The 12532-nt window shown below is 37.7% G+C and overlaps 2 protein-coding genes and 2 non-coding genes across 7 annotated transcripts; 3 read left to right on the top strand and 1 right to left on the bottom strand.

Moving 5' to 3' along the window:
- The first annotated feature begins 165 nt into the window (after window positions 1-165).
- On the top strand, window positions 166-237 carry trnaq-uug. Its single transcript has one exon. It is a non-coding gene; the product is annotated as a tRNA-Gln (tRNA).
- Window positions 238-942: 705 nt separating this feature from the next.
- trnaq-cug lies at window positions 943-1014 on the top strand. Its single transcript has one exon. It is a non-coding gene; the product is annotated as a tRNA-Gln (tRNA).
- A 675-nt stretch (window positions 1015-1689) lies between these two features.
- Window positions 1690-5727, bottom strand: LOC122876422 (betaine--homocysteine S-methyltransferase 1-like). Of its 2 annotated transcripts, XM_044196758.1 has the most exons (8): window positions 5308-5704; window positions 4272-4404; window positions 3816-3928; window positions 3496-3687; window positions 3234-3381; window positions 2954-3136; window positions 2252-2480; window positions 1690-2071 (listed from the first exon to the last, which is right to left on the bottom strand). In XM_044196758.1, the coding sequence occupies exons 1-8, from the start codon at window positions 5326-5328 to the stop codon at window positions 1987-1989; spliced, it is 1104 nt and encodes a 367-aa protein (XP_044052693.1). In that variant the 5' UTR covers window positions 5329-5704; the 3' UTR covers window positions 1690-1986. The 2 variants fall into 2 exon arrangements, with proteins under 2 accessions (XP_044052693.1, XP_044052694.1); XM_044196759.1 differs by lacking the exon at window positions 1690-2071 and having other exon boundaries at window positions 2405-2538; window positions 5308-5727.
- A 2241-nt stretch (window positions 5728-7968) lies between these two features.
- cenph (centromere protein H) lies at window positions 7969-12529 on the top strand. 3 transcript variants are annotated; one of them, XM_044196772.1, is made up of 10 exons: window positions 7969-8084; window positions 9831-9971; window positions 10182-10237; window positions 10321-10366; window positions 10481-10549; window positions 10691-10747; window positions 10848-10911; window positions 11941-11992; window positions 12081-12241; window positions 12366-12529. In XM_044196772.1, the coding sequence occupies exons 2-10, from the start codon at window positions 9850-9852 to the stop codon at window positions 12456-12458; spliced, it is 720 nt and encodes a 239-aa protein (XP_044052707.1). In that variant the 5' UTR covers window positions 7969-8084; window positions 9831-9849; the 3' UTR covers window positions 12459-12529. The 3 variants fall into 3 exon arrangements, with proteins under 3 accessions (XP_044052707.1, XP_044052704.1, XP_044052706.1); XM_044196769.1 differs by lacking the exon at window positions 7969-8084 and adding an exon at window positions 8458-8770; XM_044196771.1 differs by lacking the exon at window positions 7969-8084 and adding an exon at window positions 8789-8939.
- The last annotated feature ends 3 nt before the right edge of the window (window positions 12530-12532 follow it).

Here is a 12532-nt window from a genome sequence, read left to right as displayed (position 1 = left end):
CTCATTATGCAACTAAGGATTGCATAATGATCAAATTAAGAACATATGCCTTCAGGAAAACACCTTGAAAATGAAAGTGACTGCAACAAAAGTTTTAAGCACATGATCACGTCAAGGGAAAATAATTTATTCAGTGATTTTCTTGCGCAGTCTGACGTTGTGTGTGGTTCCATGGTGTAATGGTTAGCACTCTGGACTTTGAATCCAGCGATCCGAGTTCAAATCTCGGTGGAACCTCACGGTTTTGAAAGGTGACAACAATCCTCAGTTCGAGTGAAAGCAATTAAGTACCTTGAGTGAGCAAATGAAATAAGACAATTGACATAACAATGAATAGAGTTGAGGTAGGATAACATATCACATAATCCTTAGTTTGAGTAAGTGAAGTAGTACTTGCATAAATAAATAATCACCACCATAAATCCTGATGGAATAATGTTCTTTAGCTTTTGTCTCTAGTTTTTATTTATGTATTTGATTTCTACATACATGTATCCATGTATTTTGCATCTGGAATCAAGAGCAACAAGAGTGCATGATGCAGTTTTGCATCGCTTGGTGATGAGAAAAAAAAAGTAAATTATTTGCTAATTGGCGACACTCTGAGCTGATGAAGCATGTTGAAATACACAAACTCCATCCGCCTCATGATGCGTACGTAATTAATGTTAAATCGCATTTAATTCCTAGCTATTACCAATTCAAAGAGAACGAACCATATCATATTACTGTAATTGATTGGTATTGATGTTTGTAATAAGGTTTGGTCGTTTTTTCCTTTTGGGGAGGAGGATGGGTGTGTATGCTGTCTATTGTAGTTTACCATTTGAAGAACTTCTAACTCATACTCCGTGTTGTTTATAGGGAATACAGAGTACAGGCACGCTGAAGTCCTTAGTTCAGCTTACCAACATAACAGCTGGGTGCGGAGGCAGGGCACATGGTTCCATGGTGTAATGGTTAGCACTCTGGACTCTGAATCCAGCGATCCGAGTTCAAATCTCGGTGGGACCTGCGTTTTTAAATTGTGGGGACATTCTCTTACAAAAATTGCCAACAGTAACAGATTAAATCGTGTGAAGACTACTAGATATTAAGCACGGTGGTATGCAGTCTTATTGTTTTAGGCCTTTATATGAATCTCGCAGCATTTTTCTTTCTTAAGTTATAGATTTTGGGAATTTGTTAACTCAGATGACTTAGCCTCATATATATATATGTATTTATTTGCATGCTCACTGTAACTCTCCAACATCTTCTTGGAGAAGGCTTCTGCTTTAATATGCTTCTTAGCTGATGAACACAGAGGGGAAAGAGTGAGGAAGGAGTTGCAAATGAACTAGCCTATTATGCCTACAATATACTGTGGCAAAATGTATACATTTGTACGTAATCACCACTTTTATTACCTTACTATGGCCTTAACCTTTTTCCTCACTTAACCTGACTGTTACCCTGATTCAGGTTAATAAGTGACAGACTGATTATGGTAAGGCATGAGAAATGTTGAGCCGTGTGTGAGGCACAGTTTGAAAGAAGACTTTGCCCCAATTCTTTCACATAGGCTCAAATGTTACTGTCTTGCATTCAGTCATTCCAGTTAACAACAGAAACATATTTGCTACAGCTGATGCAGTACATATACAAACACAAATCAACATTGTTATTTGTAAGAATTGGATTGGAAAATGTTTTTTTATTCAATTTTATTTGAGTTTTTTCATTAACAATTTGAAAAAATATGATAAGCTTGTGAGGATGTTTAACAACTAATAAATGTAGTGATGGGTAAGAATATGGCTTTGTTTTTATCTCAAATTTGTTATTAATTTCAGTGATAGTACACAGTTTAGAGACAAAAATATATAATCTGATCAGACATATAAGGAATACAGCATAGTGGTATTCTACTAAACAGAATATTGTTCAGTAGAGACAGGTGATGGTGTTGGTATGTTCCATTCCAGCTATTAATGATTCTCCCTCTTATTCAATAGCTGGTGTGGCCATGGAAGGACATTTGGGACGTCCAGAAGCAGGCAAAAGGTTTTCCCAGTACTCTCGATGAGCCCTAAGAAACATTTTGGTAGATTAGTTGTAAATCAACACTTCTGCAGAGCTCAAACACACACTATCCCGTTATTGTGCCACCTTCATTATATTAAATTATTCTGTACTACTGTTTGCAGTCTTTTGTCAAAATGATGCCTAATTTGAAAAGAGCCGCAACTGTGTTTCTGCTCAGTCTTACCTGGCTCTGACCCAGGGTTTAGTGTGCATCTCCAGAGCAGCTCCCCAGAGTCCGTGCTTCTCTGAAGCTGGTGGGAGGAATCCTCTCTCTGCAGCCACCTCTTCTGCTATAGCTCTGATATGGTAAGGCTCAAATCCACAGCAGCCACCAATGTAGCGAATTCCAGCATTGTAAGCCTCTCTGGCGTATTTATGGATGTCCCAGCGAGTAATTGCTCTGGTCTCCAGTGCTGAGGAGGGTCAAGTATATAAGTCTGGGCAATTTGTTATATCGATGTTCTCATCAAACTGCGTACATGGGGAGTTAAAAAAGGTAGCAATACATGACATGACCTTACGTGTTTATACTTACATTAAATATACAAAAATACAGTTTGCAAACTAAAAATCACACCGTTTCTACCAAAGGTTTGGAGTGCATGGTAGGGTTATTTGAGCAGGACCATTTAATTTCAGACCCTGTTTGGTCAACTTAGTGCAGATCCCTGCCCTTTTTGACAGTTATGTGATTATTTAATGTTGTGATCTCTTTAAACCTTAGGGAAAGTGTTGCTTTTTGTACCATCTGCATTTTTTTGTTTGCTGTGTAGTGCAAAAACAAACACAGAGTACATTACATTAATGTGCAGGAATAATAATAATGTAATTGAATATGAAACAGTTTTTTCTTTACTCTGCACAAAAGAAATATACAAATGCTGACCAAAGGGGTATTCAGGTAGGCTGGTGTATCCACTGAAGTTGCACTCAGGTGTGTGAAAGCCCAGTGGCTGGATCATGAGATGGGCTTTGAGACCAGCTTTCTCTAATCCCTCTTTCATCAACTTTACTGTACGAACACACGTCAGAGGGTCCAAGTGGCAATTTACTCCAACAATGTCAGCTCCTGCACATGAACACAGAAAACATATTCAGGTTGTGCAGCTAAAACATGATGTCAGACTACCAGACTTGAAGCACCACATCACAGAAGGTCAGTGTACCAGCTTTGACCAGCCTGACAGCACACTCTCCAGGTGGGACTCTGTGCATGTCTCCGTGAGGGGAGATGCACAGCGTTGCAGCCACTGGTTTACCGCTGGTCTTCAGCACCTCCACTGCCCACACTGCCTCTTCCACATGATCAACAAACTGCAGGAGAAAATGTGCACTGAATTATTAAACCTAAACAAGAAGCAGTAAAAAACTGAACTTATGTATATTACCATCTGTTGTACGGTTATTCCTCTTGGGTGCTGCTCATACCTCCACTATAAAGAAATCAATGTCCTTCTTGAGGAAGTCATCCATCTGTTTCTTAAAGATGGCCTTGACCTCAGTCTCACTGTGACTCTTCACATAACATGGAGTCTTAGACACGCACCCAGCGACCAATGCATCCCCCTCATTGGCTACCTCCCTGGCCAGGTCACAGGCTGCTTCATTGATCTGGGCCCCCTGGATCAGATGAGAGCAGAATGGAGTGATTCCAGACTGATGCGAGGATCATTTTCATCATGTACAGTAGGCCAAACAGGATGAGGGTGTTATTAGAATTTGTCTGATCGGGTTTTTTCCCCACTGACAGTGATGTTGGTGACATTGCCACTGATCTCCAGCTTATCCTCACTGCAGTAGAAGGTGAATGTCTGAAGCACAGTGGCTCCTGCTCTCAGGAACTCCCTGTGCAGCTGCCGCACTGACAGAGAGAAACAGAAAGAGGGGCTTTTTGCGGAAAACACAAAAAATGCATATAATATAATTATATTAGTATTATTTAAAAAGGTGCTTTATAAGAATTGACTTATGTCATGTTACTAGATTAGTAGGTAGTTTTACTTTGAGAGCACACACACAGCAAGGTGCAGATCAATGTGAGCTTCAATGCAAGTCCATTAAAATTAAAACACGTCACACAACTCACACCACCCAATGAAGGCAAGATTGACGAAAATGTTTCTGTGAATAAAGCATGGTGTACTGGCGAAGAGTTGTGTGACGTGTTTTAATTTTAATGTACTAAATGAGTAGGTAACACGTACCGGCTTCAGGATGTTCAACAGCAGCTTCAGGTGTCCAGTGTCCCGCCTTCACATAGCCACGTCGCTCTAGCTGCATCACATAACCTCCATCACCTACAACCACCTCCCCGGCATTCAGGCGCTCCAAGATACCCTGAGTGTGCGTGTACACACACACACACACAGAGGTATGTTACATACAGAGATCACATGATCACTTAATACACCAGTAGCTCAGGAATGAGATACCTCATGTCAGGTGCACTCACTTGAAATGTGGCTTTGTCAGGTTTCCTGTAAATGGCTTTATTCTCTCACAATGTTGAGCAGAATACTTAAAAAGTATTTAGTGCCTGAATTCCTCATCTCACACGTAATCAGTAATATATTTGGTTACAATAATAAAACAAGTGATGTATTTAGAAAACATTGACAACACAGGCCAACATGTAAAACACGCTCTGTTGTCAATATAATTTATTATATTGTTTAGTATTTCTTACTGCTTGTGATTTCCAGGCAAGGAATAAGCCATGTCTCTTTATTCTGTTACATAATTATGCTAAGATAAATTTAAGGTTCAAGGTTAATTTATGACAGAACAAACTGTTTTAAAAGTCTGATAAATATCCACAGCTAACATACTCTTGTCTATTATTAAACACTGTGTGTGAGGACATCCTGATTTATGTTTGATAAACAGGTCTATTAGAATGGAGAAGAGCACACACAGTATACACAACGTGCATGGTGTATACAGTAGTGCTTGTTCACTTGGAGGCAGTAAACAGTGTCTGCACTGAACTTCCACCTGCTAAGGTGTTCGTTTGGTTTTTCTCCTTGTCTTCTTGTAGGCACTTCATATGCTGGATGAACTTTAGGGTGCAAATTTCTATTGAAATCTGCTCTTATGAATGCAGCCTATAACATTCAGGTTTGGACAATTTAGTTAAAAAAGATGACAACGTTCAAAATTCAGTTAGGACAGTTAGGACAAGGCCAACATGCGCAGGCCTATACAAAACCACCAACACATGACTTGTTATGTTTCTCATACCCTTCGCTTCTTGCTCTCCATCGCTGACGACGTCTCTGCTACGTGTAAGAGGCCTTCGCAGATATGAACGGTCGGTCTGATTTTGAGTCACGTTGAAATAGCACGATAATCTCACGAGACTGAGGAAGACATATCCCTACAAACAAAATGTAGTTGGGGCAGCGTACTATTAACGTCTACTGGTATAACGTCTGCTTTACGTATCAAATTACGCAGTATTTACGTAAAAAACGTAAGACCAGCCCCCCCTCGACGTCACAAAACAACGTTGTGGTTACAATTACGTTCTAAAAACGTTACATTTGACGAGGTACTATAATAACCTAACCCCAACGTTGTGATTGCGTCGGCAGACAGTCCTCACACAACGTTGTGAATCCGTCCGTCATAACGTTATAGATTTACGTTGCTGAGACGTCGTTTACACTTCCTTATTACGTTATTTACCTTTCTACAACATTGCTGACTGGTTTATATTTTGTGTATTAAAAAATGCATATCATGATGTTGTAATTTAATCTCTATACTATCCTACCAATTAAACGTCATTGCTTTTGTAATTCATGACCTGAAAATTTATTTTCAAAGATACTCAGTGCAGCAGTAAAAATGCACATATCAAGCCCAAATGCCATTGAGATCAGGTGCAAGTTCCATTTCTCAGTAGGCAATATGTGCTGCAGTACGCATAATTATTGTACAGAAGATGAGACATAAACAAACAAAACTAGATACAGAAACAACAAAGTGCTAGTATAATATATACAGTATCTCTCATCACCATAATTGTGACCTCTACCATCATAACTGCAGCAAATTGACAGAATATCATGACTACATCCCCCCTAGTATATTTCTTATAAAATGATGTCATTCCATTTCTTGATATGTCAACAGATTAAAGTGCACCAGAACTAAATGTATACACCAAAAACTGCTTGTCAGTAAAATATACATTATCTTGCATTGTTGTAGTTCCAGGACAGAAACAACCATAGACCAATAATTTCAACATTATCAGTGTTGAGTATTTTTGTCCTTTTCAAGCAGTGAACTACATTTCAGTTAGGAACCCCACATTTTAAATAAGGACATCTGCAGGCATTAGCAAGTTCAATTTAAGGCTTTTAAAACATTTTAAATGCTTCTTAGAATAACATTTAAAACAGTTTGTCACACAAGCAAGCACATTTTTGCAATTATCTAAACAACAACGTTGTCATTTGTCCAAATCACGAGGCAGGCCTGAAGCATATATATAACTACAGCGTTATGAGCCTGAGAAAGACAGGTGTGCGTAATCAGCAGGGGAGTCAGGGAAGCAGCGCCACACCCATGCCATACATACTAGCACACATCAGGAAAGGGGAACACAAGGAAACATAAGGGGAAACTAGAGTCACCTTGATATAAAGACATGCTACTTAATTATTAATTTTCAAAAATGATTTCCATGTTTGAAATTTAATAAGGTTAGAAGAGCTCAGTTGAGTTTTATATTATTTACTATACAGTTCCAAATCACACTGCCCAAACTCACAGGCCTCCAGTGCATTGTTCAACCTGGAACACAGTCACTCTTGTCTCAGGCATGTCTTGAGTGAGGAAGGCTGGACCTCAGATGCTTCACTGGGGGAACAGTCATAAGGCCATGTGTGGGGGCTGAAAGGATATAGAATTGGACCATGCTGGTACGAAAATTAGTCCAATGAAATTATTTTATCTCTTCTACTGATTTAGATTTCATGTTTTTAACAGAATCCTGGTTTCGTCCTGGTGATCACAGTCAGTCTTGCTGAATTGTGGCCTTCAGATTATGACTGCTTTAGCAGCCCTAGGGATTGTGGTCGTGGTGGTGGCCTTGTTACTGTCTATAGGAAGCATTTAAAATGTAACTCTTAGCTTGCAATGATTTTTCCTTCTTTGAAGTGCTCATGTTTAAACTTGGTGGCCCACTCCCGGTCATATTTGCTATTATTTATCTCCCCCCTAAACCAGCTGGCTCCTTCTTGTTGGAGCTCCCTGATTTTTTTTTTTATCAAGTCTTGTTTTAAATTATGACAGAATTGTTCTTTGTGGTGATTTTAATATTCATGTTGATGAGTCTTCTAATGCCCTTGCTGCTGATTTTTAAAATATCACTAACTCTTTTAACTTTCAAACTCATTTCCGTGGCCACACTTGAATACCATCATACGTATTCTGATAATACCATCTGTGGAAATCAGGGACATGTTTGTATTTGGTCACCTATGCATTGGTTTTAACTGTGAATTACAGGCTGCTAGTATAATAGTTAATACACTTTGTTAAAAAAATCAAAGATAGTTTCATAAATTTATTATGCCAATATTTTCTTATAGGCATAATACCACTACATACAGTTTGGAAATGATCAAAATCAGTAATTTCCTGGCACTGTCTAAACAAAGTTTGGACAGTGACATTACATGATGCATAATTCATTACATCTACCTTTGGACACTGGCAACCTCGAAAACAACACAGACACAACTAATCTTGAACTCTTTATGTAGGTTGGGTAATAATTGTCAAATAAGACAAGAAGGAACTTCAGTGTATGGATCTGGCTCCATTTGGGGGGGGTTTTGCGCATAAACAAACTTTCACTTCTCACTCTTGGCCTGCAGGGGGCGCTGCATCCTTGGGAACAGAACTATGGCATGACGTCACTTCCTGGCGAGGTTTCGAAGTGAAAACAAAGCCAGTAACCGATTTAACGGTGTTAATTGGCAGTAATGCAGTGTAGTTTTCTGGTAAACACGACTTCATAAGTTATTATCAAAGTTTTAATTAACAGTCGTAGTAAGTGATTAATGTAAGTTTTTGGAATAGAGTGCTGTAGGGGTGACGTATTTTTGTAGGCCAACCCGGAAGTTAGCATTGCCATGGTTCCCTCGACAAAAAGCCAATGCAATTTTTCCATTGGATTTTATATTATTGCAGAAAATAAGATCTGTGGCAAAGACAAGTTTATGAGACTTACACGTCTTGTTAGGCACGATAATATTCACAAATGAAAACCTCGTTTATGCATTTTGAAGCGTAAATGTAATCGCCAGAAGTAAAAAGCTAACGTTAGGCTATAAACAAACTACACCACAGTCGCATGACTTCAACGTCACTTCCAACTTGTAATTTGATTTCATGCGCTTACCTCTTCTGCAAAAGCATTTTCTCTAGCGTGAGTTGCAAATAATAGTTTGCAATAGTGCGAGTATAATATAAACCTAAACACAACGAGGCTGTAAAAGCGGACTAGTGAGTAGATTAATTCCAGTGTTCGGCGTGATGACGTTTAATGTCCTCGACAACCTCTGTAGTCTTATTTAGCCACTTGTTAGCAACCGCCTTTTCTGAGATACGTAAGGGAGAATAACGTTAGTACCGTTGCCTTTATTCAAATTGGATTTATCGGCAACGTTAACTTCAATTAAACAAGGTAAAATATTTTCACCCACTTCTGTTCGCTTTAGCGTTAATGCGTAGAACCTGCCGAAAGTCCCAAGTAACGTCATATAGAAATTAAACTGCTCACAAGAGGTGGTTTGACTTAGACTCATGTGTTTGTTTACACTTGATTATCAGAGGTGGACTTTACATTAACCCAGGTATTGTACTTAAGTACATTTTTGAGTATTTCCGTTTTCTGCTACTTTATATTTCTACTCCACCAGAGGAAAATATTTTACTTTTTTACTTTCACTATTATATATTTGACAGCTATGGTTACCACCTGCTTGACCGATTAACCGATTGACTACATTCAGTTTCCTGCGCAATACCTACGTATTTCATACAGGACTTCTTCACAACTGAAACTATTCCTATATACGAGTATCAAAAGTATTACTGTAGATTAATTTACCCAACAGTTTGTAAAGTAGTTAAAATTAGCCCCACCTCGACCAGCTACAAAGTTAACATTTAATGGCTGCCTATGTGTTAATGCATTAGTAAATATAATACTATAATATAATATATAATAATATAACACTGACAGGCACCATTATTCTGCACAAACAGCACTTTTGGTGCTTTAAGTAGGCTACACTTATATAAAAAGTAACATTAGTATTAGTATATTTACATTGTTGTATGCCTACTTTTACTTAAGGACCAAGTCGGAATCCTTCTTCGACCACTATTATAATGCTATTATAAAGTACAACACTAATATAAAATGTTGTTTAATTCTACACACCCAGTGAGGTGCTGTTGTCTTTCATATAGACTAGTTCATTCGTTTCTGACAATCATATTTCCACTTGTTGTGTTTGGCATTTCAGATTAACCTTAGTATCAGATTCACCCTAAACTTTGCTTTCATTTCATAATCAATGTCATTCTCCTGCATGTTTTTTGCTTGGATTTTAGTTTAATACATTAACAAATTCAGTAGCACATGAGTAGTAATTAATTCAGCGGTTATGCTCCTCGGATCAAACCCTGGTGATCTGACGTAGACTTTCTCTTTGGTTGGGGTTGATTTGTCCCTCAAGGCACCTTCACTGTTTTGTGATGGACTCATCTGACAACGTGGGGAACCTCAACCACATGGTGGAGGCTGTGGCACTGGATGATGGTCCTGCTCCTGACAGCTCCACCGGACAGAAGGATACCTCACCTGCAGACATGCTGAGGTTCTTCCTCCACATCTGCTTTAACACTTCTATAATTATTCAGTTTACAATGGCTGAATGCTGGTTTATTTGATGAATCACACCCCAACGCCAGCGTTTAAGACTCACTTTTCATCCAATTAAATCATGCACCCATGAAAGCACATTACCTCTTGTCATAAGACAATGATTAGACTCTTTAAATAATTGCTGAAATGACTGTGTTTTCAGAATAAAACAGCAGATGTCCAACCAGTGCTTTGAGATGGCAGTACAGCTCCATGCAGGTATATAACTATGCATTATTTCCAGCATATTGTATTTTCATAAAGTACACAAACAAGCATTGATATCACGTTTCCTGTAACAGGAAAAAGTAAGAGATCATGCAGCATATCTGAAGCTGAGAGAGACTTGTGAGTATTTGAAATTAGCCTCTTGATGTGGATCCAGAATATAAACCAAATGTAAGATTAGAGTTCATTTCAAAATGTACACAGTTTACATATATTTTTCATTAAATGTTGCAGGCCAGATTATGTCGATGAGCTGGAAAGAGTCAAGACAATTAATTTTAACAGCACGTTGACACTGCACAGGTAAACGGATGCCTTATCCTTTGTGATGAGTGCTGGATTTTTTTGTTATATAATAATATACAGTATAAGTATAATATATAGTACAGAAGCAGTGAACTTTGGTTAACTTTGACAAATCATTGATTTATCCGGTGTTTTCAGAATGCAGATGTGGCATGCTATTGGAGAAAAACTGAAAGAGAATGATTCAGAGGCAGAGTACGTCAATTCACAACATACTGAAACAACTGACATTTATTTATTTATTTAGGGGATTTTGATGATTGTGTCATACACTTTTTTACTCTGTTTTTCTCAGTGTCCTGAAAGCTGTGAGCGATCGCTGCATGGCTCTTTGTTCACGCATAAAACAACTTCAACAAGTAAGAAGCCTCATCTTACATAGTGTGTATATTAAGTGTTTGTCTGCACTGATATTACCATGTTTAAAACAAAGGTATATATAAAATTGTATATATTTTATATATATATATATATATATATATATATATATATATATATATATATATATATATATATATATATATAGGCCTCTGGTAGAGGACCCGAGCTCAGTAGGGACGAGACCACCCATGGGAGGGTGAAGGACAAAGTTTATATATATATATATATATAAAACCAGGTGCTGATGGTTGGTGGCGGTGGTGGCATTTATGACCTACTAAAATTATTTTACCAAAACAAAACATTGCTTTAGAAATTTGAGTCCTGGGCCTGCAGCGGTAATTAGACACTATACACCTGCTGGACCACATATATATTATATATTCCATATATATATATATATATATTCCCATATATATATATATATATATATTCCATATATATATATATATATATATATATATATATATATATATATATATATATATATGGAATATATATATATATATATATATATATATATATATATATATATATATATATATATATATATATGGAATATATAATATATATGTGGTCCAGCAGGTGTATAGTGTCTAATTACCGCTGCAGGCCCAGGACTCAAATTTCTAAAGCAATGTTTTGTTTTGGTAAAATAATTTTAGTAGGTCATAAATGCCACCACCGCCACCAACCATCAGCGCCTGGTTTTGCTGAGAAACTCATTGACGTTACCCACTTTGAACTTGAAAAGGCACTGTAAATGTTTATATAGAATCAATATATATAATCAGTCAGTTATAGCAATACTTTGTTCTTGATGACCTGTTAATGTAGATTTCTTTACAATTGTTGATCAGATTTGAGAGGAGGAATTGATTCCTACAGCTGATGCAAGTTTGACTGTTTACCGCCACAAATCGGGACGTGTGAATTGAGACTGAAATATAGTGTTCTGTGAAATTGAGATAATTAATTCTCTACCGGATTCCCTTGTGTTTTAACAGGAGTCAAGAGATCTTCAAGATGAAATCACAGAAATACAGAAGAAGAGGCTTGGTATGTTTTACAACAAAGTCCAATTAGATTGGGATTTCGTTTTTCCACAGTTCAGTTTTTTTGACAAATTACTTTTCTGTGTGTGTAGAGATGAAGCGGCTCACACATGAGAAAATGAAAGAGACAGAAGAGTTGATGTCCAAGAAAGAGCACCCAGACACAGAGAAGTTCAAAGCCGCGTTGGTGAAAGGCCAGGCGAACATGGAGAAATATAAAAAGATGGCCATCATGACACAGAATGTCCTCAGGGTAAATTGTGCAGGAATTGTGTAAAAGAAAATACACTATCTGTCAGTACAATGTTTGGAAATGGTTAATGCATACAGCGAAATTAGCTAGCAGCTGGTGTATTAATGTAAGTGTTTCCCTTCAGGGCATCCTCTTGGCCTGTAAAGTCAACTGGCTGGATGATCCCAAACTTCGAGACCTCGCCATGACACTGGAGGAATTTCCCATCTCTGACTAGAGAATGAATCCATCATATTTATATGTTTCTATATTGTATCGTCTAATAAATAATCAACAAAACTGTTAAAACCA

Source organism: Siniperca chuatsi, linkage group LG5, assembly GCF_020085105.1.
Source record: "Siniperca chuatsi isolate FFG_IHB_CAS linkage group LG5, ASM2008510v1, whole genome shotgun sequence".
In the NCBI taxonomy this organism is placed as follows: domain Eukaryota; kingdom Metazoa; phylum Chordata; class Actinopteri; order Centrarchiformes; family Sinipercidae; genus Siniperca; species Siniperca chuatsi.
Note: the sequence above shows the minus strand (reverse complement) of the source record. Positions and strands in the feature narration are given on the sequence as shown.